Raw genomic sequence first — 25,813 nt, 5'->3', positions numbered from 1 at the left:
CTCTCATTATTTAATGCACCTCGAAATCCTTGCTCCAAAGCAAATGCTGGAATAGTGTATCCATGTTCTGAAGCAATATGAACAGAGCTTAACACAGCTACTTGTGCAAAGCTGTCCTTGAGAAAAATTCCCTGTTTGCCAAGGAAACAGAAGGCAAATGCAAAGTAGTGCAATGGGAGAAATATTTCCTAATGCCATACATGTCTCTTTATCCTACACTGTTAAATGCTGGAGGAAGTGAAGGAGAGCAGGCACAGTGCTGAATGGAGGCATGAATAGCACACAAGCAATTTCTTACATTCTGCACATGTCACATGGGGAAGCAGACAGAGCAATGAAATATCAGAGGGCTGCACTGGGATGGAGCAGGTTTCTAGAAAGCCATATGGTAGTCTTCGATTTATAGTAACAGCCACCTAAAGCACTCAGCAGCCCTTTTGGAAAAGGGAGCATCATCTCTTGCTTATAAATGCCATGTAGAATCCAATTATTTTGAAAAGGTCTTGCTTATTCTCAAATAAGTGCAAAGTGGGTTTGGGGACAAACTGTGCAACACATGTTCTGGGGTCTTTCTCACCCTCTACAGACACTGCAGAGAGTGAAGGTGGGAGAAATGCATTCAAGTGTTATGCTGTAAGCAGAATTACAAGATGCTGAGACAAGTGGGTTGCTTTCAGCTCTGGAGCTACATTCACAGGGATTATCTGTGTCAGCACAGAACTTTTCCCTCTAGTTCACAATGAAAAGAACTGTTCTGTATTGAATCTGTGACAGCCTATATAAAAGTGAAGCAGAGACAGTCTCAGCAATCAAACTAAAATAATTCCTAGAGTAAATACATTAAAAATTATTATTGATAATATCCAGAGGATTAGAAAGTAGCCTAGAATGCCTGTTATAAATTCACATTAAAATGCATTGAAACCTGGAGAACCAGGGTCTTCTAATATTTTTCTTCTGAATTCAAACTCTGTGATTGTCCCTGTAATATGAACTTAACTGTTTTAGGTGGCCAAAACAGCCCACAGAAATTGCAGAGAGAGATGACAATACAGTTAATGAGTGTTTTATAGATAAATGATATGTAACAATTGAAACAAGCATATTCCTTTACAACCAACTCATTTTTCTGCTTTGCTGAGGAAACTTGACCTCAAAATTTTCTGTTGCAGTAGGTAAAATGTTGGTTCACAGGAATTTGCTAGGAAAATACACAGATTTCAATATTTGCATTAGTCTATTTTACAACTGTTCCAATTTGTATGTGATTACAGAGTTACAGTGGATTGATTTTTGAAAAATCTTTTACATGTTGTCTCCTTGTGTATTAAAGGTCAGGACTGTGGGCTGGTTGATTGCCCAGCAGTCCTGGATAAATCCCTGAGGAAGGAAGGTGGTGTCTCACCACATGTCAGGAGATGCAGTCCTCTATGGAGATACTTTGGGGATATTTTCAGTCTGGATTAATTGATACTGGTTTTTTGTTTGTTTTTAACCATCTGGTAAGTAGTAGAGTGAACTTTGCCAAAGAACTCTGTTGTGCTTTCACTTCTACATTAAACCTGGTTTTGATTATACCTTTGCCAGTGATTTGTTAAGTGACCTTAAAACATGCAGTCACCAAAAATTGGTGTAGTCAGCAGGTTTGCAAGCAGTATCACTGACTACTTACAAAAGCATGGAAAAAGTCCAAGTCCTGAGTTCTCAGACAAATGGGCTCAGGATAACTGGTGTGATTGGAAAGCTGTGGAGGAACATCTATAAGTTGCAGGGGCTGTATAAAGGTTAGGAAAAAGAATGTGATCATTTGCAAAATGTTAGATACCTTTCCAGAAGCTGCCTGCCACTCCAGAAAAGATAATATTAAAGAGAAACAAAGATTGAAAACTGAGATGGAAAGGTACTGAGTTACTACAGTCTTTCAAAACAGAACAGCTCCAGAGACAGCTATGTGAGGAACAGAAAGAAAAACAAAAGTTGAAGGGAAAAGTGGACCTAATGATTATGTGGGCTCCAAATCCTGCTGACATTGTGCAGATTAGTAAACTATTTGCATCTCCAGAAGACTGGGAGGGTAACAGATGGAATGGTCCTCGGGATAAAAAAATAGATTTCTGCACCTGGAATTCAGAAACACTGGATGTATGGACAGCCCAGGGAATGAGAGGCTGGAAAGCAGCCCCATGGAAAGGGCCCTGGGGGTCCTGGTGGATGGCAAGTTGAACGTGAGTCAGCAGTGCCCTGGCAGCCAGGAGGGCCAAGCATGCCCTGGGGGCATCAGGCACAGCATGGCCAGGCAGGCAAGGGAGGGAATTGTCCTGATCTGCTCTGAGCTGGAGCAGCCTCACCTTGAGTGCTGGGGGCAGTTTTGGGTGCCACAATATGAAAGGATATAAAGCTGTTAGAGAGCATCCAAAGGAGAGCCATGAGGATGGTGAAGGGTCTGGAGGAGATGCCTTGTGAAGAGCAACTGAGGTCACTTGGTCTGTTCAGCCTGGAGAAGAGGAGGCTGAAGGGAGACCTTATTCTAGGCTACAACTTCCTCATGAGGGGAAGAGGAGGGACAGACACTGATCTCTTCCCTCTGGTGACCAGTGACAGGACATGAGGGAGCAGCATGAATCTGTCAGGGGATGTTTAGGTTGAATATCAGTAAAAATGTTCTCACCCAGACATGGTTGGGCACTGGAAGAGGCTTCCCAGGGAAGTGGTCACAGCACCAGGCCAACAGAGCTCAATAAGTGTTTGGATGATGCTCTCAGGCACATGGTGTGACTGTTGGGGTGTCATGTGCAGGGCCAGGAGTTGGAGTCAATAATCCTGATGGGTGTCTTCCAACTTGACGTAATTTATGAAGCTTTCCTGCCAGTGCTGGACAGGTGAGCCCAGTAGTATCTCAAGGTTTTGGGTTTATTTTTTTCAAGTACTTAATTCAAAGGTTCCATGTTGGAAAATGAGATGAAAAAACCCTTAGAGGCTCATAAAGAAAATATTTCTTTTCAACATAAATATTTATTTTGAACATCACAATTTTTTAATTTGGTAATTAGGTATCTGCAACTCTTTACAAATGACCAGCATGCAAATGGGGAGTAAGCTTTGGGGTCAGAATACCACTCTGTCTGACTGCATGGTTTTATTTAATTTCTTTTGTTCATTCTTCCATGATTTTAAAAATGCCAGATTTTACAAATCATTCTGTTTGCTTATTCCCCAGTCATTTTACTTGGCAGAAGAGTTTTCTCTGGTTTGTGTCTGCATTTCAAAAGCCAGTAGCTTAGACTGAGTATCTTTTTTGACTTTTTTTAACCTGAGTCTTTCACATCAGCTTTTCTGTAGCTCAACATTTATATTCTCCATTGTAGGTGCCAGACATATGGCTGTGTGTCCTTTAAGGAAAAGAAAAGAATTCACTTTGAGTTTTGACTCCTCTGCTTTGCAGGACAACTTTCAAGATTTCTGGCTAACTTCCTAATTAAAAAAAAAAAAAAAAAAAAAAAGGAAAGAGTGGAAATTTGGAAAGCAGTAAGTAATTTTTATCAGCTCCTGGTGATCCTAGGCCATGACTTTCCTGTTGGCTCTCAAGGATGTGGAAGGTAAGTAGCTCACTTGATGGTGCCAAATGAGCCAGATGAGCATCTGAGCCTATCTGGAACAGAAGCCAGCACACTGATACAAGACATTTTGGTACCAGGTCTCTTTTTTTCTGATACCAAACCCATACATTACTTGTACTGTTTCAGTCACTTTTGTATACTGAGCAGTCACAACTCTGCAGAGCTGATGGTGTTATTAATCACTCAGAGATGGTGCAAGTGCAGGATCTGTCAAAGAGGTGAGAAATCCTCTCTCTTTTGAAACACAAAATCTCTCCCCCTAGAAACCAATTATTTGAATTTTTTGCATTCTTGGTAAGCTATTCTGAAAATAATATTAAACCAAGTATTGTTTGAAACTGTTTGGAAAAACAGATCACATAAAGAGCAAAGTGATGCCTTGTGAATAATTTCTGCTAAGTAGCAACATCCTAATTATTAGTAGAGTTTTCATATTTTACTGTTTGCCCTAATGTTGTTCTTAACAGACTCCTGTTTTTACACTAATAAATCACTTCTATTCATCTACTTAAGTATAAACAGCATGAGAATTCACACGTGTTGTTTTGTCACATCAATCCAACTCCTGTCTTATTTTTGTAAATGGGGAATCAAAGTGCTCAGAATTGAAAGCTGGCTCCTTTGTCAGAGGTTTTAGGGGTGGGAGTGGGCAGCAGGTACCAAAAGATGATGTAATCCTCTCACCTCACTGAGTAGCAGATTAAGGTCTAACAGCCTGACCCAGGGACCTGTGCCCTGCTCATTTCAAGCTTTCAAATTCAAAAATCTCACAGCTGTAGCTTGTTTTTCATCTGTTATCCAAAGACAGAACGAGTTACTGACAGAATGAGAAGACACAGTCTCAAGCTGTGTCAAGGGAAATATAGGTTGGATATTAGGAGAAAGTTTTTTACAGAAAGAGTGATGAAGTACTGGAATGGTCTGCCCGGGGAGGTGGTGGAGTCACCATCCCTGGATGTGTTAAAAAATGATTGGATGTGGCACTTGGCGCCATGGTTTGGTTGAGGTGTTAGGGCATGGGTTGGACTCAATGATCTTGAAGGTCTCTTCCAACCTAGTCATTCTGTGAATTCTACAAATTCTGTGAATTCTGTGAAAGGAAAGCGATGTGATTTTCTGAATGGATATTGCCATTTCTACTGACTGCAGGTTCTCCATGCTCTTTTGACTTGTAGAAAAATCTCTGTGCATGGTTGGACTTTCTCAGAGAGGAAATGCCTAGAAGCAATAAGGTATTTCCCTTTGTCCCAGGGCAGGAGGAAGACGGAGGGTGAGGCATCAGCATTGGGCTACATCTGGCTGGTGACCAGTCACCAGTGGTTCCTCAGGATCAGTTCTAGGGCCAGTGCTGTTCAAAATACCTCTCAGTGACCTGGAGGCATGAAATGAATGCCCCATTAGCAGGTTTGCTGATGGTATGAAACAGGGAGGTGCTGCTGACTCTCTTGAGGGACAAGAGTCCTTGTGGAGAGGTAGAGTGGAGCATTGGGCAGTCATCAGTGGGATGAAATTTAACAAATCCAAATGCTGGATCTGGCTCCTGGGATGGAGTATCATGGGCACAGGTATGAACTGAGGGAAGAATGGCTGGAGAGCAGCCCTATGGAAGGGGATGTGGGAGTGCAGGTGGGCAGCAGCTCCCTGTGAGCCATCGCGTGCCCTGACAGCCCCAAGTGCAAACCTCGTCCCAGGGTGCATCAAGCACAGCACATCCAGCCAGGAGAGGGGATTATCCCACTGCATCAGCCTCACCCTGAGCACTGTGTGCAGGTCCAGACCCACCATTTAAGAAGGTTGTGGAGATCCTTGAACACACCATGAGGGTAACAAAGGTGGTGACAGGGCTGGAAGCAGGTCCTGTGAGGAGCAACTGGGGACTTTGGGCTTGTCTAACTTAGAGAGAAGGATGTGGAGGGGTGACCTCATTGTTCTCTACAGCTTCCTGAGGGGGAAAAGGGGGGAGGGAGGTGCTGAGCTCTACTCCCTGGGATGCAATGATAGGATGTCTGGGAACAGTTCCAATCTGCACCAAGGGAGATTCAGACTGGGCATTAAGGAAGCATTTCTTTACCACAAGGATGGTCAAACCCTGGAACAGGCTTCCTTGAGGGGTGGGCAATGCCCTCAGCCTGTCAACGTTTAAGGGGCATTTGGTCAGTGCCCTTAACAGCATGCTTTAACTTTTGGTCAGCCCTGAATTGGTCAGGCAGTTGGATTAGGTGGCTGCTGTTGGCCCCTTCCAACTGAAATGGTCTGTCTATATGGAAACAGTTAAGAAGGAAAGCTAAAAACTAATAATGGAGTTAGTATTCAAGCAATTAAAATTCCTCTTAAAAGTTTAGAGCAGGAGTATGAGCACCAGTGTTCTTCTTGTGAAAAAAACAGAACAGGATGTTATTATGGGCATGATGGGCACTCATACTGGGTTATCTAAGGCACTCCAGCCCTCAGACCAATTAAAACAACTTGATATGACTACTATTCTCAAGCAATTGAAGTCTTACTAAACTAAGTAAAGGAGACTGATCTATCTGTGTAGCACAAGGAAGGGCTTAACTTGCAGTGCTGCAAATCACTTACTGCCCTTGGCCACTGGCGACTTTAGTTAGTCCTTGTGAATGGCAGCTCCTCCCTGGATCTATAGACTTGGACAAAATAGTCCTAAAAGCAGTTACCTGATGGCCACATCCTAAGGAAGAGGAGTGACACAGGGCAGTGTTTCAGGAAGGAGAAAGAAATTACATTTTCTTTTTTATCTTAAATGAATTTTAGAATGGAATCCCTGAGAAGATTATCAGTGTCTAAAAAAAGAGACCAGATATTAATAATCAGACATGTTTTTCCTTTTTTTTTGGTTTTTAAAGGGAGAAATCAGCTGCTTGCCTGTAACATGACACTTCCACAAGCATGCAACATCTGAACTGTCTTGCTATACCCAAGAAGCTGGGGTGAAGCACACCACAAGGCTACTGAGGCCATCACACTTTAACATGATAACCCAATGAAAAGAGGAAGGTAACCACTAATCATCTTAGACTTTTCATTAAATCAGTCTTTAAAATACCTAGAAAGCTTTAAGACAGGGTTTGGGGGTGGTGTTTTTTGGCTAAAAATTTAAATTGTAAAATCATCTGTGAATAGTATTTATTAAGAATATCTCTCTATAGAGGTTGTCTCTCTTTAGACAAGAATCCAAGAATTGTGATATAATCCCAGATTTTAGAAGGATAGCTGTGATGCAGAACAGCCTGTGTTTCCAGATTGGTGCCCTTGTGCCTCAAAGATCTTGGATAAGCTGTAGTCTGGCATGACTAAAACCCTATAGGGAAGCAGCATGGGCTTCATGGTTCAGCCCAGGATGGGGACATCCCAGAATGTTCTAGCGTTGCCACTTGTTTAGTGCCATGGGTCCCCCAAATGTAAAAACTTAGTGGTGGGGTTGTGCCAAACAAATACAGGTGCTGAATAGGAAACACCCCACAAGATTTGTCACAGGGGAAATATTTTGTTGTTCCTCTTTATGATGCATTCAAGATATTTTGCATGGGGATAGAACTGTGAAAAGTGTGCTTTGGGCTACTGCTCCGTGAGGCTATCCAGCTCTCCATGCGTCTGGTTAGAGGTCAAAAAATTGTGTGCATGGTGTCTCCCCCAAAAAAGATCTGCTAATTCTGTAATACACCAAGTGGAGTTTGCTATCCTAACCCAAAGAAGATACAGCTGGACCCTAAGTTGGATTGTCCTCTACCTCTGGAGCATTGTAGCTAAAAGGATACTGGTTATTCCAGAGTGGAGGAAACACGTGGTCCTATGCTTTCTTCCTCTTTTTAGGTCAGAAAGTTCATAACATGGTGACAAAAAATAAGAGCCCCTTCCCAACTGAAGTTTCGATAATTGTTTGAATTTTTTTTATCAACAAAACTCTTTCAAATATAAAGCCATATTGTTGAGAAAATACCAGCCAGTTCTATTTAATACTCCTTAAGTAAATGTGAGCCTGATAGAGGAATTAGTGAACTAATTACTTCAAAATTACTTATGAATGGTAATTACTTTGAGTATTGCTGTTGTCTGGGATAGCAGGATAGGCTAAAATAAATCCTGTCTAGGCTTATTTTCCAGGAGTCTTTGATTACGTCTGCTCTGAATAGCTCCCCTATCATATTTTGTGGTACCAGTGGTGGTATTAGAAGCTGTGCACATATGGAAAACCTGATCATATGAAGTTTTATTCTTGATTTCCAGTAAGGTTCTACTGAATTCTGTTTGACTGTGCACGAGAGATACAGAGCACTGCCTTTTTCAATGACCAGGTTAAATGTTCTACTGAAATGCAGAGCTCAGAAAGGTCAGTATGAAAGACAAGGAGAACACAGAGGATGAAATCTGAGATGCGAAGACAACATGGCTAGCTGGAATAACTGCAGGCAAGGACAGCAAATTCAGCTCCTCAGCTCTCCAAACAAATTATTCAATTAAGATAGAACACCTAGTAATTTAACTCCACTCACACAAAGTTCTTACTCGATCAAAAGGTCTGTTTGCTCTTGTCCTTACATTTCACTGCTTTACAATGCACTCTTGGTGACCTTTTGCTCTCTAGGTTTTTCTTTTTCCCTCTTCTCCTTTTCTTCAAATTATAGAGAAGCATACCTGATCTCTCCTGGTTTCTCACTTTATTCTTTTTCTCTTGCTGCCCTGATGCACAAATAGTCTTTCACTACTAAATAATTGCTTCAAAGGAAGCCTTCATCTCAAGCATCAATACTGATGGATCTAGAATCTTTCTGTATTTCTGTATTTCTGTATTTAATTTACATTTTTTAACTTTTGAACAATTAATGAAGGAGTAAACAATAATTTATCACAATCTTACAAAAAAACCCCAAACAAAACAAAATCAAAACAAAACAGGAAGTGAAATCAAAACAAACACCAAAAGCAAGATTATGTTGAGGTTGGATTTCTACAGTAAAATTCCAGGACAGTTCAAATTGGTTAGGATCTTTTTCACCTTTCCCCATCGTCTGCTCTGTTAATGGTTTACTTAGAACTTGTGTTACACAAGCTCCATCTTTTTAACACTTGCACAGATAGGAAGCATGTCCTTCTGATGTGAGCCATTATAATGACGGAATCAAACAGAGTTTAAGTGCTCCTTCTATTTTTGTTTTGTTCTCTTTGTTTTACCCCATTATGTCTAATTCAGGCATTATACTTCAGGCATTATACTAGTAATATGTGAGATATAATCTCAACTGCAGTGTGTAGGGCTAAAAGTGGTGGCGGATGGCCCTGATCATTCTGGCAGTCCTGGGAATCCTCTCACCACCTTGGCATCTATGAATATGCAAGTTATGACTGTGGCTTCTCTAGAAAGATTACTGCACTGGGCTGGCAATACTTGTGAGTTCTGCTCTTTTCCCTTTGCTCAGAAAGAGGGGTCCTCACATGCAAGTCCTGCTTTCTCACATGGATGTAGTTGCTTGCTTACAAATCCCATGGATTTGTAATAAGTCTAAGAAGCTACCTGGGGATACAGGAGCTTGAGACATCACGCCACCCCTCTGCTAATGACACACATCTCTAGATCTCCTTTTTAATCTGATCCAAATGGTGCTAGTGTCCTGGTTTTCTCAGTGCCTGATCAACAGAGGTACTTGGGTGAGACCTTGATGACCAGCTGAGATTTGATTTAAATAGGGCAGAGGTGATACTTACTGTTGGGGAAAGCAGCCTAGGACTGTGGCAGAGATTATGTCTATTCCTATTAGTGAGAGAGAGTATCCTCACCTGAGTAATTTCAAAATTCAGAGATCAGCACCGTTCTCCCCTGTTTCCAGTTTATCACTGAACTTGTGACAGTTTGGCCTCTGGTGCCTCAGGTTGTATCCCTGAAGTGTGGTTTGTAAGAAACAATTCTGTAATATGCACAGATGTGATATTTTTTCACAGTAATCTGGTTTACTGCTCATAGCTGGTAATGTTTGCATCTTAAGGAAAGATTTGTGCCGAAAAAAGGCATATATTTCTTAAGGGAAATTGTTAAAAGCTTTGATTTTTGTTGAAGTAAAAAGGTGCTGGCTGTTTTTCCTTATACAGAATTTGACAATGTTCTAGAAGTTGTTGGATCAGTAGAATTAATCTGGGTCTATGAGCATTTACTGGAAGAGAAAAGTACACAACAATAACAAACTTCTGATGCGGCTTTCTTTGGTAGCAGCAAGGGTGGAAGGAATTGTCTTTTGCCTCCTCAGCAGCCCACCTGCAGCCTGCCCAGTCTAAGCACGGGACCTTTGTTTAAGCTTCAGGTACTTGAAAAAATGTGCTCCAAACCCAAGTGCCAACTTCACCATATTCAGCTGGGGAAGGTAAGCAACTTCGACAACTTCAGGAAAATCTATTTGCCTAACTCAGAAGTCTAAAGGTCTAACAAGCTGCCCTTCTGGGAGTCCTTCAGAGGCACCTAACTCTCTGTTGACTCAAAAATTTTGAGATATCTCATTAGGATGAGGGCATCTGGGCAGAGCCTTTTATCTTTAGACCTTGTCCTTGGGGGATGGTAGGGGTATCTGACCTTATGCTAATGGCACATCTTAGAGTTGTCCTGGAGCTGTTCCTCCAAGTGCTTTGTGGATTGGTTGACCTCAAAGCTCAGAGATAAAATTGGCTCCCAGATAGTTCATGCCTACTGTGCAGTGCATGGAGCTCTGGCTCAAAAGAGGAATCTGCCCTTGGAGATTTAAAAACAGCCCTTTTGTTATGACTCTTTGCTGTCACCTTCGTCTTCTTGTCTTGAGGTTGCACAAATCAACTGTTGTGAAGTGCCAGCCATAACTAGTCAGGAGATGAGGGTGAGGAGATGAAGAATTGAAGCACAGGTACCCCCATCAGCAGGTTTACCATGTTTCTCATTAAATCCATCATGTAGGACAGGCTCTATTTGGAGATACACCCTTTCTTGTGAATGAGATATTTTTTTTCTTTTGAATGTCTAAGAAGCAACCCCTACATTCTGGAGCTATTGCAAGAAATGCTGTGTGGCACCTTATAAACAGAACAAAGAAAGATGGTTGGTTATGGGGGTTTCTTTTGGTGGCATGTGGGTGGGGGGAATATATTTTATCTCTATTGTAGAGCTTCTTATTTTGTGATTTATCTCCAGTACAGAGACCAGAGGGATGTAGATGCAGTGAGAGGATGGAGGAATAAAACAACTGTTGTAGATGTGTCTAACCAGGAATTAATCCCAGTCACTGGAAGGATCAACTGTGTTTACATAAGGAACCACTGTGCACAATGTGCTAAATATAGGTAACTCTTGCCTTAAAGAGCTTACTGTCCACAAACGACTGAGAGAATAAGGGTCATAGAGAAAAGCTTTGGAAATGAGACATTTTGAAATATTGAAATTGCCATGACTTTATTTGGTAATGAAGATGATTTCTGCTCTCCCATTTGCCTGTTTTTTCTTCAGCAGGGATGTGCAGGCAACCTCAGGCAGGACTGCAAGTATTAACTTCCATTCTGCTCTTTTGCAGGAGAAGCTGTGATGGGAGCCAGGGAAGTAGACTAAGAGAAAATACAGAGCCAGTATAATGGAAGAGTGTTTTGTACAGTGTAAAACCAGCCTGGCTGACAGTCCAGAGCTGAGTGAAATCTGCAGTAGAACAGCTGGCAGTGCAGATCAGCCATCATGTTCCCTGGGTTCCCACATTTGCAGAATGTGGAGCTGTGAGCTGGCACTGCCAGCCATGCCCAGCTGCCATCTGGGAGGTGTAAATCAGCAGCCTCCAGCCTCAGAATGAAGGTCTCAAGGGACTAATCTGAGGACTAACACAACTCAGCGACTGTCTGCAGCAAAGTTAGCCTCAGGAAGGATGGAGCAGGAAGGCAGCTGAACAGGAGGTGGCTAAATACAGCTCCTACCAGGATGTGAAGGTGGCTAAAACGATATTTACTTAATTCAGGCAAATGAGACCTGCTAAAATTGTCTTTGTTCTTCCATTTATTTACTTGTGGCAGGCCAAATGAGACTGAAGGGGAGCAGCATTATTGTTTTCTATTCAGTTAATCCTTTTTGCAGTAGCAGGGCTCAGCAACCAGTTATCTGCATACCTTCAAGCAAAATGGGGATTTAAACATCAAAGTACTAATTTAAATTCTGGAGGACAATCACTGTGGAGTCATCAAACCTTCCAGCAACTGTGTTAGTTTCTCCTTTGCTCTAAACCTTATCCTGCGCTCCCAGACACCCACAGCAGCCTCTGAAGCCAGCTGGAGCATTGACCAGGATAAAGCTTTGTGTAACACAGTCAGTCCTTTGCACAAAGGTTCAAACCTAAACTGCTCCTCAGCTATTTGACCAGGCCAGTCACTTCCTGCGTAGCTCAAATTAATTTAAAACTCAGTCTTTGGGTCTCTCGTTTGGCTTCTGAAAAGTTTCTTGTCCAGCCAACAGAATAAGGTAGAAACTGTTGCCGAGAGCCCTGGGAGTGAGGAAATGCTGTGAGGGTGTGCAGGCAACAGAGCAATGTCATGAAATCAAGCACACTCTTTAGCCAGGGCTTCTCATGTCCAGGGTCACATCTTTGGTTAAAAAAAAAAAAAAAAAAAAAAAAGGTTTTGTGTTTTTGTTTTTGAGGCCTTCAAGTAATATATGTTGACACCTTATATTAAAAGTATCACAGTTATCTAAAGGCTGAAAATGGGCAGCTCCCAAATAATATCCAAATAGTGACTTTTGGCTTCTGTTTCCCTCTGCAGAAGTAAAACCACACATGTCTGCTGAGGGGCACTGTTTGAATCCTCTTCTGCTGCAAAATCATTCAGATGCATTCAAACCTCTCTTCTGATTCTAAATGGATCCTGAGTTATATGAGCATGTTCCTTTCAGATAAGTACTTGGGAAATAATAATATGTGACCTTATTCAGCCTCCAAGCCCCACAATCCTTGCTTTTGGATGAAGTGGTAAGTTTTTAACATCTATCTTTTACTGTCTGACTGTATGAGGAAAGTTTCTTAGTCACAAAAGCAGAAAAATAATGCTGAATTGCCAATACCATAAATAAATCAGTACTTGCTCTCATCTATAAATCTATTCATGTTTAAGCATGGGCCTGAAAAATCATTCCACAGTTGGTCATATGAATAAAGCCCAATCGAAGGTATTTTCATGGGTGCTAAAGGACAAGGTATAGGCACGTTTGAGCAGAGTGACAGTTTCAAATTTAGATTCAAATTTATGCTTGTGGACACGGTCCGGGCAGCAAAGAGCTGTCCCCAGGTGTGGACTGTAGCTCAGGAAGGAAGATCAACACATGCCAAGATCTAAGATGAGAAGGAACTTTTAAATATTATTTTGAGGTTGATTTAAACTTTCCTAGCAAATCCACCTGTCACTAAGATATTTCTGCTAAAAACTGTACCTTGGCCACCTTCCTCAGCCATGCTGCATGGCAGAGCACTTACCTCTATGAGCATGTAGAAGGAGAGCAGTGTGATGCCCAGGTTATACACGATGAGGTGAGGTCTGAGAGAGAAAGGAGGCCTGTTCTTCATGAACTTGTTGCCCAGCCATATGCAGAGTAGATATGCTCCAGTAAGGAAAAATGTGGGAAGGTAAGAGTCCAAAAGGAACCATCCTCTAACCCTGGCATCTAAAAAAAGAAACACACGGAGCAGGCAATTAAGAAAGCTAGGGTAAAGTATTGCTAAAATAAGGCAGAAGACATAATGAAAATAATCTGCTAAAAGTGTGAGATGGAATCAGCCATTCTTTCCTCACAAGAGCTATCCATTGCTTTTAACTTATCAAGACTGCATGCTAAGTCTCAGAGAATGTGGGCTGAAAACTGCATGGAATTCCCTAATAATTTAAGGTCACCTAAATAACCTCATTTTAATAGTAAAGAGAAAAGGAAAGGGAAAACACCATTCTTATATGCTTTTAAAAATTTTTTTCATGTTTTCACTTAATATTTATTTAAATACTATCTTAATCTGCTCAACAGACAATTTGGAGACAGTATTAAATCCAAAGTATGCATGTAATGTTGCCAGCTTACATGCTATTTTAATTTTGCACTTGCCATACAGGTAGGAAAGTATATAGCATTGACTAGAAAATGTTCATACAAGGGGAAGACTTTTCCACAATATTAAATATGAAAAGTAAGTGTCAAATATTTACTTTGATGGTTATCAAAGATTTTTGGCTGAGTGAAGGCTTGCTTTCTCACAGTTTCAGTCCCACTTGCCTGGTCCTGAAATTAAATATTAAGGTCAAATCCTGCTTGCCTTATTCACACAAGTAATCCCATTGGCAGTAATCAGATAGTTCAGTGTATATGAGCAAAGCCTAATCCCAGATGCCAAGCTGGAGGCACCACTTTGTTGTCATACAAGCAACTGAATGTCATGAGTGAAAGGGGTGTGCTTTCTTTTCTTTTTTCTTTTTCCAAGACGGAGCAAAATCTAGAATCAATTTTCCATAGCAACATTCTTCAGCCATTCACCTATGGAAAGAACAAGGGGGCATCACAGCTACTTTTTAGAATGACTTATGGAGCAAGTGAAGAAAGAAGTCAGTGAGGAGTCATTGTGCAGGTCTCATAGAAAGTTGTTCTTTCCATTCTTAGAAAGATGTTTTTGCTCTTGGAAAATGTTTTAAATTACTTAGATTATTTTTTATAAAGGCCAAGATTGTGTAAAATATTGTAAAACAAAAGCCATTCACAGAGCATGAAAAAATAATTTTACTGATTTTCTCCCTGTGTTGAAATTGGAAAAAACTGGGCAATGGATGATGCATGAAGTAAATGTGCCCAGACAATTAGTAATTGATTGGAATTTTGCTGTACTGTATTCTTTCCAGCAATTCCTTCCTTAGAAATACTTGGATATAGGTATATGTAAAGTGAAATTTTACATATGTTGGAGTAACCTGCATATGAGCCAGGCTTTGAACATCAGCTTTCTTTCTCATTGCATTTCCCTCTGCCTCCCCATTGTTTCCATCACAGTGGCTGTAATATTCTTCTGTTGAATTTGGATTCCATGAAGCTTGTTTGCCCTTTCGCAGGAAAGACTTTCAACCAGGCCACCACTGCCATGGAAATCCAATGCTCTCCTGCTTTTGACTCTCCCTTTTGGTCTCCCAAAAACCTCTAGGAACAGAGAGGTGTAGGATTAAAGCAGTCATAAAAGCACAGTCCTTCCTTTTATGGCAGCCTTGCTTTGTGGTGCATTACCAAGCTAGAACGCCTGTTGTCTGTCTTTAAATCTCAGTGCTTATTAGGATCACCGCAGTGTGAGAAGGAAACACTTTCAACAATCTCTATAGTTCACAAGCCATATGTGAAGCACTGGAATGAATATTTTAGAAGTGATTCTGCTCCCTTATGGGCTCTCAACGTGACACAGGAGTCACAGGACAGGTAAAGGTTAAATGTTTAAGCGTTGATGTCTTAGCAGTGTGTGTTTTAGGAGCATAAGGTTTTAATTTATTTAATTGCTATCTTAAATGAAGATGTAGAAAACAGTCATGTCAGCAATGCTTCTATCTTAGGAAAGGTCTCCCATCTGAGGATTGCAATGCTTGGTACATAAAGGTTACATGCACAAAGGCAAATTGGTATCAGTAGATAGCAAAACAGCATGTTTGATCAAAAAGGAAAAATATTCAGAAGAGTTCAGAATACAAATTAAGCTACACTGAATAAATTCTGCCCCAGTATGCCCTCAGAAAGTTTTCATTCTGCTATGAGTGGCCACAAGCATGTGGGCTGATCCACACAAAAGCAGAACTCGTGTGCTTGTTCAGGTCAGCATGCCAAGTATTTTTAAGTACTACAGTATTCCTGTTTCAAGAGAAATTGTTTAAACATGTACCCTTCCTGAATATTTCCCACCACAACCTCAATACTTTGAAGAGTAAGACAGTTTCTGGCAGAAAGTGGTTTATAAAGGGCAGCCAAGGAACGTGACTGTTTTGTTTCCACTTCCACTTATCCCTGAATGACAAGCAGAGGGAGGTTTTTATGTGTCAGGAAGGGGGAGGAAAGGGAATGTATTTCAAAAGAAGTTATCAGAAGAATGAGAGATGAAAAGTATTTCTGTTGACCGACAGTTAAATCTCCGTGTTCAAGTACCATAAAGTTACACTGCCAATAGGAGAAAGGATTATTTTTACAGTATTGAAGTTGCACAGCATCTGAAATTGAGACCAAAGCAGTGAATAAAGTCACAGTGGGAAAGCACTGGACTACAGCAGGGGAAGGAGCAGGCGCCCACAAGCTCTGATCGCTCAGTGAATAAGCTCATTCACGGTCACAGGCCATCATGTGCCAAACCTTTGGGGTGAAATCCTGGCTCCTTTTAAATGAGTGGCAGGCCTCCCAGGCTCTTTAAACGTATTAGGCCTTTGTCAATGAGGTTTAGAAACATTTTGATTCAAGTTTCTGTATAGCTATAGCCAGTCAGTGTCTGAGTAGATTCACTCCTTTTTAAGGTGCAGAGGTTAGGTTTGCCCCAGTGCCTTGCTACTGATCAGAGTCTATTAAGGAAAAGTGCTTTTTACTTTATCATAACTTTAACAAAATAAGAGGTGGTCTCTTCTTGACCACCTCTGTTTCTTTCACAGATAAAACAAACAACCAGTTAACTAGATTTAGCTCCTGCAATTCAATATTACTTAATTTTGCATAACACCAAACAACACTCTGCAGATGAAGGGCTAGCCTAGAAAAATTACAGAAGAAAATTGCTATTTCACTCATTCTCAAATTGCCTTGAGCATAAGAACAAGAGGGACCAACACCACATTGAAAGACCACCCCTTAGAGATGAAACCAATGGGCAGGTGTACAACTGCTGTTCCCTGACCAAAGGACTTGTTCTGCTAGTTTGAAAGCAAACACAGAGGTAAAGTAATCTACAAAGCCCAGCTGATACCAGTGAATGAAGGTACAAAATACACCAATATTTACAAATCAAATTCAGAACTTTGACAGCCTGTTCCTCATTGTAGTCAGGCAATACTGCAGCTTGTGTTAACCTGGTGCTCCCAATGTGACAGAGATAGCCACGTTCTAATTCCCAGAGGCATTCTGTCTCTTCTAGTGACCTTAAACACATCTGTTAATGATGACAAAGACCTGCATAGTGACACAAGTATTTCAGGAGTTACTACCTAAAATATAAACAAAAAATAGGGGATTGGCTTTTAAAATAATAGAGTGCTGTTATCTATACTTTTAATCCATCTTGCTGCTGAATTAAGTGTGTACTGTGGATGAAAATCAGTAGAGAGATAGAAGAGGAATGGTTTCTGGGTTTAGATGTTTGGGGAAGCTCCCAAATTCATTAGGTATTCATCTGTGGGGTCATTCAATTTAAAACTGATTGCAGTCTATTGTGAATTATTTATGTGAATTATTTATGTGGATAAACACACTGGAGGGAGATATGCTATTCAGGAAATGTAAGATACTGTGTCATTATACCACCAGTTAAATTAAAGATCAGAGTGCAGAGGCATGGACAAACAAAGCTATCTTCAGCACTGATGTCTGGAGAAGGATGGTGATGTACTTGGCAAGCAATACAAATAATACTTGTTTAATTGAAGGGCTTTCTAAAATCCCAAAGGGATCTTTGTGCTATTCAGAATTGGATCAACTATAGTTTATTCCTTCAGACAGTTTGTCTGGATCAACAAGGAAAGAGGAATAAAAGAGAACATCATGTTTATTTGGAAAAAAACCAAAACCAAAATAAACCACCAAAAAGTAGTGCTTTTGTTCTTCTGATCATATTTCTTTGTTAATATTAAAATGTGCTATTGTAGGAGCCATTAATAAAACCTATTCTGTTTTCACCACTTCTACTGTAGTTCCCAAGCTGTTCAGTGTTTCTTCACTGGAAATCTTTCTTTCAAACTTCACATCTACTGTAGATATGATGTAGAAAAGATTTTGTAGCCAGACAGCTAGCTAAGAAAAATTAGAATTTCTGGTGTTTAAGAACACATCTTTCCCTTTTACTTCCAATTAAGCAAGAACTGTTCCTGTGACATGGAGAACTTTACTGGAACAAATTTGGAATCCTTAGTCATGCATCCATCCCCTCAGCAGCAGTTCTGGATTTAACCATGGGTAAAAGTTTGCAAGGCAATTCCTGAAATTAAACCCAGCCCTATCAACAGCAAGGTGGCCTTGCAGGGGCTTGCTCTGAAGACTGTGTCCTGTCTAAGCTCCTGTCTCATCCCTTTCTTGTATTTGCTTGGCTCTCTTAGCCCTGACTTTGATGCTTCATCCTCGTCTGCAGTCCTATTTTAGGTTTGGTTTCTTTTTTACTTACTTTTTTCAATCCCAACAAAGCATGAAGCACCTCCAACCTACAATTATTTAAGTTATTCTTGTCCAAACTGTTCCAGAAAAGCAATAATAGGAAGTCAAAATATGCATCTGTTATCCCACCCAATCTATTGGTTTATTGAAATTTTGGATGTGATCCTGCAGGTTGCTTTTGCTCCAAGCATCCTTCTGAATTAGGCAATTTAATAAGTAGCTGGACCAAACAAACTGGATTATGAATGACAATCAGTCCCAAAGCAGATCTTCCACTGTCAGAAAGATTCCACGTTAGGATGGAAAATTGAATTTCTCTGATATTCTCAGAAACAAAGGAATCAAAAATCATTGCATTGATAGATTTGCTACTATAATGGTGTCTTCCTGATAATAATGTGACTCTGCCTAGTTTACATTTTTCAATAAGAAGTTACTCAGCAAATTTATTAGAAGTTTTTTTGGGTGGTAATCTCTAGAAGTATTATTTCATTATTATTTAATTAAAAGTAAGTGGAGCAGCTTACCTCGAGGTCCAAACATGTAGTCCACAAATGCATTTACTTCCCGGTCAAAAGCTTTCAGGGTCTCCTAAAACATATGGAAAAGACAGGGTCACAGAGAGAATACGATTTAAAAAAACCTCCATAAACTTGTAAAAAGTTTGTCATGCACAAGTATTTCCAAAGTACACTACATCATGTGTACTGAAAAAACCCCAAACCTCTTTAAAAATTAATTTAGGGCAGATTGTGGTCTAGATAACCATACAGGTCTCATTCCTGGACACTGCCCAAACCAGAACTCTTTAGGAAGGGAAATTAAGGTCTATGAAAATCAGCAAGTATCACAGTAAATCCATCTGTGATGAGTGTAGTTTTCACCCTGATAAAGATGCCTCTTTGTTTTTTATTATGTTTCCTCAACTGAATATCTCAACACTTTACACTTAAAGAAGGAAATCTTTAAGTGATTTAAGTGAAGGTCACCCAACTGAGATTTCTCTAAACCAGGCCCCAAGTACCTATAAAGCAAGCCTACAGAAGAATCTAGAGGTCCAGTAATGTAGTTCAGGCCATGAAGGGTGGCAGGAAGAGGCGGGTAACTTTATAGAGACATTGTGTTTTGAGGTCTTAGTCAATGAAGCTGCTAAGCTGGCAGGTTTAGCAAATCTGTGTCTGGTTTTGACTGAGTTGGGAGCTAAGCCATGATCTACACAGTCCTTCTCCCAACTGGATGTGATAGTTTCTTCCCAGACTGTAGCTCTGGGCAGTGGCTTCCTACATGCCTGTGCCTGAACAATTCCTTGCCACATCCTGAGGTCAGCCAGATTCTTCCTCTCGTCTTCTCAACAGCATCCTACTGTGCTTGATGAATTAATTTCAGAACTGAGAAAATGCAGCCAGGCTGAGGAGAGAGACACAGAGTGATGCTGAGCCTCACTGCAGGGCAGGAGCTGCTGTGGGCTCTGGGTGCCTTTGAATGCCAGATGTCTCCACACCAGCCTGGACTGCAGACACCATTAACAGATTTGCCTTATGAAGAACCATATTTGCACACTGGAAGGTCCAGCCCTGGCCTCTCCATTCCTTTACTGGGACTGGGTTGTGATCTGAGTAGGGACAAGCTCCTGGCACTCCCAAGCTCCTTCCTTGTGTTTCTTCTGCTCTTGATTTTGGTCCTCTGATTGTTCAAAGTGGACAGATTTTGTGTGAACATGTGGTAACGAGAGGGTCTTTCTTAAGCCTCTATCTCTGTAAGATGCTGCTGCATTGATGTTTTCTTGGAGAAAAACCCAACAAAAACCTCAAAACTAAAAGTATACATTATTCTAATAAAAGAAAACCAAACCAAACAAAACCCAAACAAACAAAAAGCCTCAAACAAACAAAAAATATTTCCTCTAAAGAAACTGATGACTCACAATACAAAAAGGTTTCTCATACTTCACAGCACTGAGGAAATTAAACTAGCTTTTAGGAAAGTGTCCTGGCTACAGCCCATAAGCAAAGGCATTTTCTGAATTTCAGACAATTACCTTAGCAGCCTAATGATGCCTTCTGTCACAGGAGGTGACTAAATTTCTAGGTGTGGGGCCTGTGCAAAAAATCTGTTTCCATTTTTATCCCCTTGAGCTATACCGTAGTTGTGTTCTTATTTCATGACAATGATACTCCCTTTTGGGAAATGCCATACTACTGCTTTTCTGTGATGTGCCCACCTGCTGCATTAATTTGAAACAGACCTACTCCTGTGCTTAACGGCTTTGTGGGTAGACTTAACAGACTGCTTTGGAAAAAATACTGTAATGGATTTGAGTGACTTGTAGGAATGAGCATGCAAAGTTATTTGCTTTCATGCTTTACATAAACGAATCTTACATGTCCAGACCATGTATATTCCTTTTATATTAAAATACTGTAGACAAACCTATTCTCAGCTGCATTGAAATGGAAATTAGGTACTGAACGCTTCTAACAGATGGAGGAACAGGAATTGTAGGATATTAAGAAGAAAGAGAAGAATAAAAGAAAAGAATCATAGAATTGTTTAGGTAGGAAAATACCTTTAGGGCATCAAGTCCAACTGTAAACCCAGCTCTGCCAACTCCACCACTACACAATGTCCCTGAGTGCCACATCTACATGTCTTTTATATACCTCCAGGGACAGTGATAAAATCTGTGACTTCTCTGGTCAGATTGTTCCAGAGCTCAACAACACCTTCAGTGAAGAAATTTTTCCTAACACCTAATCTAAACCTCCCCAGCACAATTCGAGGCTACTTCGCCCTGTCCTGTCACTTGTTACCTGGGAGAACAGGCCAACCCCCACCTGGCTACACCCTCCTTGCAGGCATTTGTAGAGAGCGATCAGGTCCCCCCTGAGCCTCCTTTTCTCCAGGCTACACACCCCCTCAGCTACTCGTTATAGCACTTGTGCTCCAGACACTTCCCCAGTTTTGTTACCCTTCTCTGGACCTATTCCAGCACCTCAATGCTGTTCTTGTAGTGAGGGACCCAAAACTGAACCCAGGATTCAAGGTGTGGCCTCACCAGCACTGAGTACTGGGGGATGATCACAGCCCTGCTCCTGCTGGCCACACTATTGCTGATACAGGACAGGATGTCACTGGGCACACTGCTACCTCACATTCCACATTCCACTGACTGTCAGCTGGTCTAGGTCCTTTTCTGCAGGGCAGCTTTCCAACCACTCTATCCCGAGCCTGTAACACTGCATGGGCCTTGCTGGACCTCACATGATTTGCCTCAACCCATTGATTCAGCCTGTCCAGATCCTTCTGCAGAGCCTTCCCACCCTCCAGCAGATCAATGCTCCCACCCAACACAGGTTACTGTCTTCATTGATCCAACTTGCAACCACTTACACCTGCTTAGGATGAGCAGACAGCATGCTGAGTAGATGAGCGAGTCTGAAATTAAATCTACCTCCTCATGAGTGTGTTTAAATGACACAGTGAGGACTTGTACCAGCTGACAACCTTGTTCCCATCTATCTTAATCAGCACTACAAAAATTCAGTGCCTGGTTTTCCTTCATTGGTAATTTGAGAGTAGAACTTTTTCTAGGAGGTGCAGCAGAGAAACAAATATTCTTCTTAAGAAGAATATTTCAGCCTTTGCTTCTCTTTCAACATTGCACAGCTTATTTTATTTTACAGGAAGAAAAACAGCAGTTTACAAGATATAGATTTGTAAAATTGTTATAGAAATTATATTTGTTTATATACCTAAAACTAGTAGTAATAGTTTGGGAAAATAAATTCTTAAAAAAGTTAGGCAATTTTATGTGACTAGTCTTGACACCTTCCTGTCAACATTGCTATAAGAGACTATACTGTATTTCTGGGTTTTAGAACATGTCCTTAGTAATACCCCTGGGCAGATTAGATGCAAATGTCTTGCTCAGCATGATCTGTCACATTTCTAAAGAAAAGCAAATAAAGCCAAAAATCCATGTGCTCAGACAACTCACTTCTCTCTGGCAAACCACTGTAATAGCCTTTATCAATGAAGGTATTTGGGTTACAAGACTAAAGATTAACTGTCTTTCATGTTGTTTCTTTTTTTGAACAGGACATTGCTCTGGGTATTAGCAATGTATATTCCTTGGCAGGATTTTGGGCAGATTAGTGGAAGATCTATTTACCTAAACCTATTAAAAAAACAGTAGGTTATCTGACCAAATGAAATCACCCAAATGGAAAGATCTGGAGGGAGTATAAAGTCAATGATGATAAAGCAACAGAGATATCTCTAATGAGATATTTCAGTATTTTTGCACAGAAATGTAGGTAAGTGAATAGGTAGCACAGTGCACATAAGTGAATTAGTTTTCATGCCATTGCACCTAAAACACAATTTCAAAGTCATTGGGTATGTAAAAAATCTATCACTTCTTGTTATATGTTTATATATCTTTGTAAGTGTTGGTCTTCATTGAGAGACCAATATCTACTGGTTTTCTAGTAGTTTTAGCAAAAGTAGCATAAGCTATGTAAAAATTAGGTAAATGCTATCTAAACAGAGCAGATATCAAAATAATTTTGATTTGTCAAAAATACCTTTGATTTCTCAAAATACCAGTGATCTGCCATTAGGCATTATTTATTGCCCAGTGAAAACACTGCCTCAAGTGATTTAGGTTTGCTCTTTGTATAGTTTTATAACCAAGCTATTTGGATCCAATAGAAATATGAAAAAACTCTCTGAAACAAACTTCTTATAGATGAGTAAACTACATTTTTGCTATCTGGAAATCTTTTGTATCACTGTTGGTTGTTTTTTATGTTGTTGTTGTTGGTGTTTTTTTTTTTTGTTTTTTTTTTTTGTTTTGTTTTTTTTGTTTGCTTGTTTGTTTTTGTTTTTTGTTTTTTAATTTGAAAGCCTTGAATGTTATTCAGTGCCTCAAAAATCTGAGATAATTATTTGCCTCTTCTTACACAGCTACATAGAAATTAGAATCCTCTGTACAAAGCACGATCTCATTTCAGACTTCAAAGAAAAAGTGGAAATGGATGCCAGCCTCTGCTCTCTGATACAGCTCTTGGAAGTAAATACATACATGGTTTATTTTATTATTTAAATGGAAATTTTTCCTTGATTTCCTGAAGAGTTCTGCTCTGTACATAGTCAGTGTCTGCGAAGTACTGGAATGAATCCAAATTTAGCAGCATGTATAAAGAAACTGATATTAGATGCTACCGTGCATATATTTAAATATACAAATATTAAAGAAGATTTAGTAAATGGTAGCATTGACTCTAGAATGGCTGAAATAGGGGAAGAAATGAAGCAAAGTTGAGTCCGACTCAGAACTGCTTATAGATTAAATTGTTTAGCTTTTTATTGCTTGAAGCATTTAAAATTACTCTTGAACAAAGATGTACAACGAGCGACAATTCTCCATTGCTTCAGACAACCTTCTAGGATTTTATCATCTTTACCTTCTATGACTTGTGTGTTATATCTGTAGGGGAAACAGATACATATAATTTTTAATAAGAAATCCCAAAAGAAAGCACTTATTTACGGATTTATATGTGAACTGCGGAGAAAGTTGAAGCTGAAGACAGAAAGGTGAGACAGATGTTTCTATGAATTGTATCTCAAAAGAAGGGAGATATTCAATGAAACTGGGAGGCAGGACATCCAGGAGCTGGCAATAAACTGCTGCTTTGTGTAATTTATGCTTAATATATTGATCTCACTGCTAGATAATCTCACTGAGAGTGGGAACAAGCTGGAGTGAGTTCATGAGAGAAACACAACTGGCTGGGGCATGAGACTGCTGCTATGTCCCACGGATGTACTGGGAGGGAGGGAAAAAATAGCTAGAAGAGACATTTTCTTAGATCTTCTTTATTAGCATTTTAGACTAATAATTTGAAGAGACAAATTAGAGTCCTTACTTGACATGGTAATTTCTGTGTCCCACATTCTGGGACATTCTCTCCACTCTGGCGGCTGACCAGGGTTAGGGGCTGTGCCATAAAAGCCTTACCCAGCAGAGTGGTGTTGCCAGAACTCCTAGGAGCAGCACAGCCCTCTGTGGTAACCTGGACTGGCTAAAGGGCTCTATTGCTAACATAAGACAGATCCATGGGAGATGTTTTTGCTGCTGTAGCAATCTCACTGCCTGAATCCTTCCATCTCTCCTTCAAAGGCATGTCATTCAGTGTGACAGAAGTGACTGAAGCCAAGGGAAGTGAGGGAAGTCCTGCCGGTGGTCTGGGTCTGGAAAAGTGCCCATATAATATGTGGATAACACTTGGTAATGCTCCTACTTTGCAGAAAATAGCCAAGAATAGCCAAGAAAAGAACTATGTGTGAACTACTCCATCTAAATATATAGTCATTCTTTTAGAATTCCAAGAAAAGAGAGAGCTGTATCTTTGTTTTGGAAATGCAGGCTGTGTAATACATTTTAATATAATGCAAAAATATCTGAAAAATACGGTATGGTGGAAAAAAATAAAAGGCTGTTTCAGCTTTAGCACAGGAAATAAAAAAAGGAATGGTCTTTGTAAGTTTCTTTTCTCTTCCTATTTCTTCTAAAGGGTTTCACATTAAACTGTAAGCACTCCAAGAAAGAAAGATGCTGTTACTGTGGCCAGCAAATTATTTTTTAAAACTTCAAGAGCATCTTTGAAGGTAGCATAGAATAGTATTAGTACTGTCTATGTTTGAGAAACAGACAGTATTTCTAAAAGGTCTTAGTGAGAGCTGTGTCCGGTCTGAAAAAATTTATTTGATTTTCAGTGTTTTTCAACCAGATCATATTTTACTCCTATTAATTTTTCATACTATGCAATATATTATTCATTCCACTGCTAAAGCTTGCATGCATATGTGCAAATGTCTAGATATTTTTCCCAGTTGATATTACCAAATTCAGCACTTTTTGTGACAGTTTTTTTTTTGCATTTGAGGGGGTTTTTTTTGCATGTATTTGGAAATGACTGACTGCAGGTTGGCAGCCTAGGTGAGGCTGGGAGCTTGCAGGTCTGCCTGTTATCTGACAAAGAAAATTGGTGGGGGAACTGATTCATCAAATAGGTTGGTTTTCTCTGAAGGGAATTGAGAACAGCTGTTTGAACAGGGATTACAGCCAGAAGTGCTGAACACCTTCTCTTGTGCTGATTTAGTCACTGAAGAGAGAGCTAAGTTGATGATGGTGTTACTGAGGATGTAAAGATAAGGGGAAGGCAGCTGCAAAGGGAAGGCAGGCTTGCAGGTTTTCCCTGAGTACCTGCTCAGGTTGCATTGCCTGGAAGAAAATGCAATTTTCAGTGGATTCCTCAACAAGAAGACTGGCTAGCCATTTCTGATATAAAAAATGAATGGATGTGAAACTTGGTAAACTTGAAAAGACACAGCTAAACGTTGCCAGAGGTTTTATCTGGCATTCGAGCTGTCTATGTGGCTTGACTTCAGATCCTCTTAATTTATTGCTGCCCAGAGAACTTTTACCACAGGGCTTAGCAGTGCTTGAAGGGAAGCAGGAGGCTGCCAGTAGTATTTGCATCAAACCTGACGCAGAATATTTGACTGCCTAAATTACTAGAAGCATGCTGAAAGATGCTCCTCACACTGGCAAACTGAATTTAATTTCCTCTTCAATTTTACTTCTGTGCTCTCTCTACTCAAACAGATCTTTCAAGAAATAGTTGAGACATCCAAGATGTCTGGGGTGTAGTGTTGTGGTGTGTGATGCTGAGGTGTCTTGATGAGCTCTGTGGTCCCAAGGGAGATGTTTAATCTTCTTTTTCAAGGCACAAGACCTTGGGACCCGGCTCCCTGCACTGTGCAGACAGACGGC

The 25,813-nt window shown here is 40.4% G+C and overlaps 1 protein-coding gene across 7 annotated transcripts in view; it reads right to left on the bottom strand.

Moving 5' to 3' along the window:
* The window catches only part of ELOVL2 (ELOVL fatty acid elongase 2), a 52,356-nt gene that overhangs the window by 8,974 nt on the left and 17,569 nt on the right, over window positions 1-25,813 (bottom strand). For 2 of the 7 annotated variants that reach the window (XM_053961703.1, XM_053961706.1), the window contains 2 exons: window positions 18,498-18,561; window positions 13,091-13,278 (listed from right to left, as the gene is read on the bottom strand). In XM_053961703.1, the coding sequence (XP_053817678.1) occupies window positions 13,091-13,278; window positions 18,498-18,561 (252 nt within the window). Of the gene's footprint in view, window positions 1-13,090; window positions 13,279-18,497; window positions 18,562-20,008; window positions 20,068-20,536; window positions 20,756-20,938; window positions 21,078-25,813 lie in introns of those variants that run through there. The other 5 variants (XM_053961728.1, XM_053961708.1, XM_053961719.1 and 2 more) reach the window with 5 other exon arrangements.

This window comes from Vidua chalybeata, chromosome 1 (assembly GCF_026979565.1).
Source record: "Vidua chalybeata isolate OUT-0048 chromosome 1, bVidCha1 merged haplotype, whole genome shotgun sequence".
In the NCBI taxonomy this organism is placed as follows: domain Eukaryota; kingdom Metazoa; phylum Chordata; class Aves; order Passeriformes; family Viduidae; genus Vidua; species Vidua chalybeata.
The sequence above is the reverse complement of the archived record's forward strand: the minus strand, read 5'-3'. Positions and strand labels throughout refer to the sequence as shown.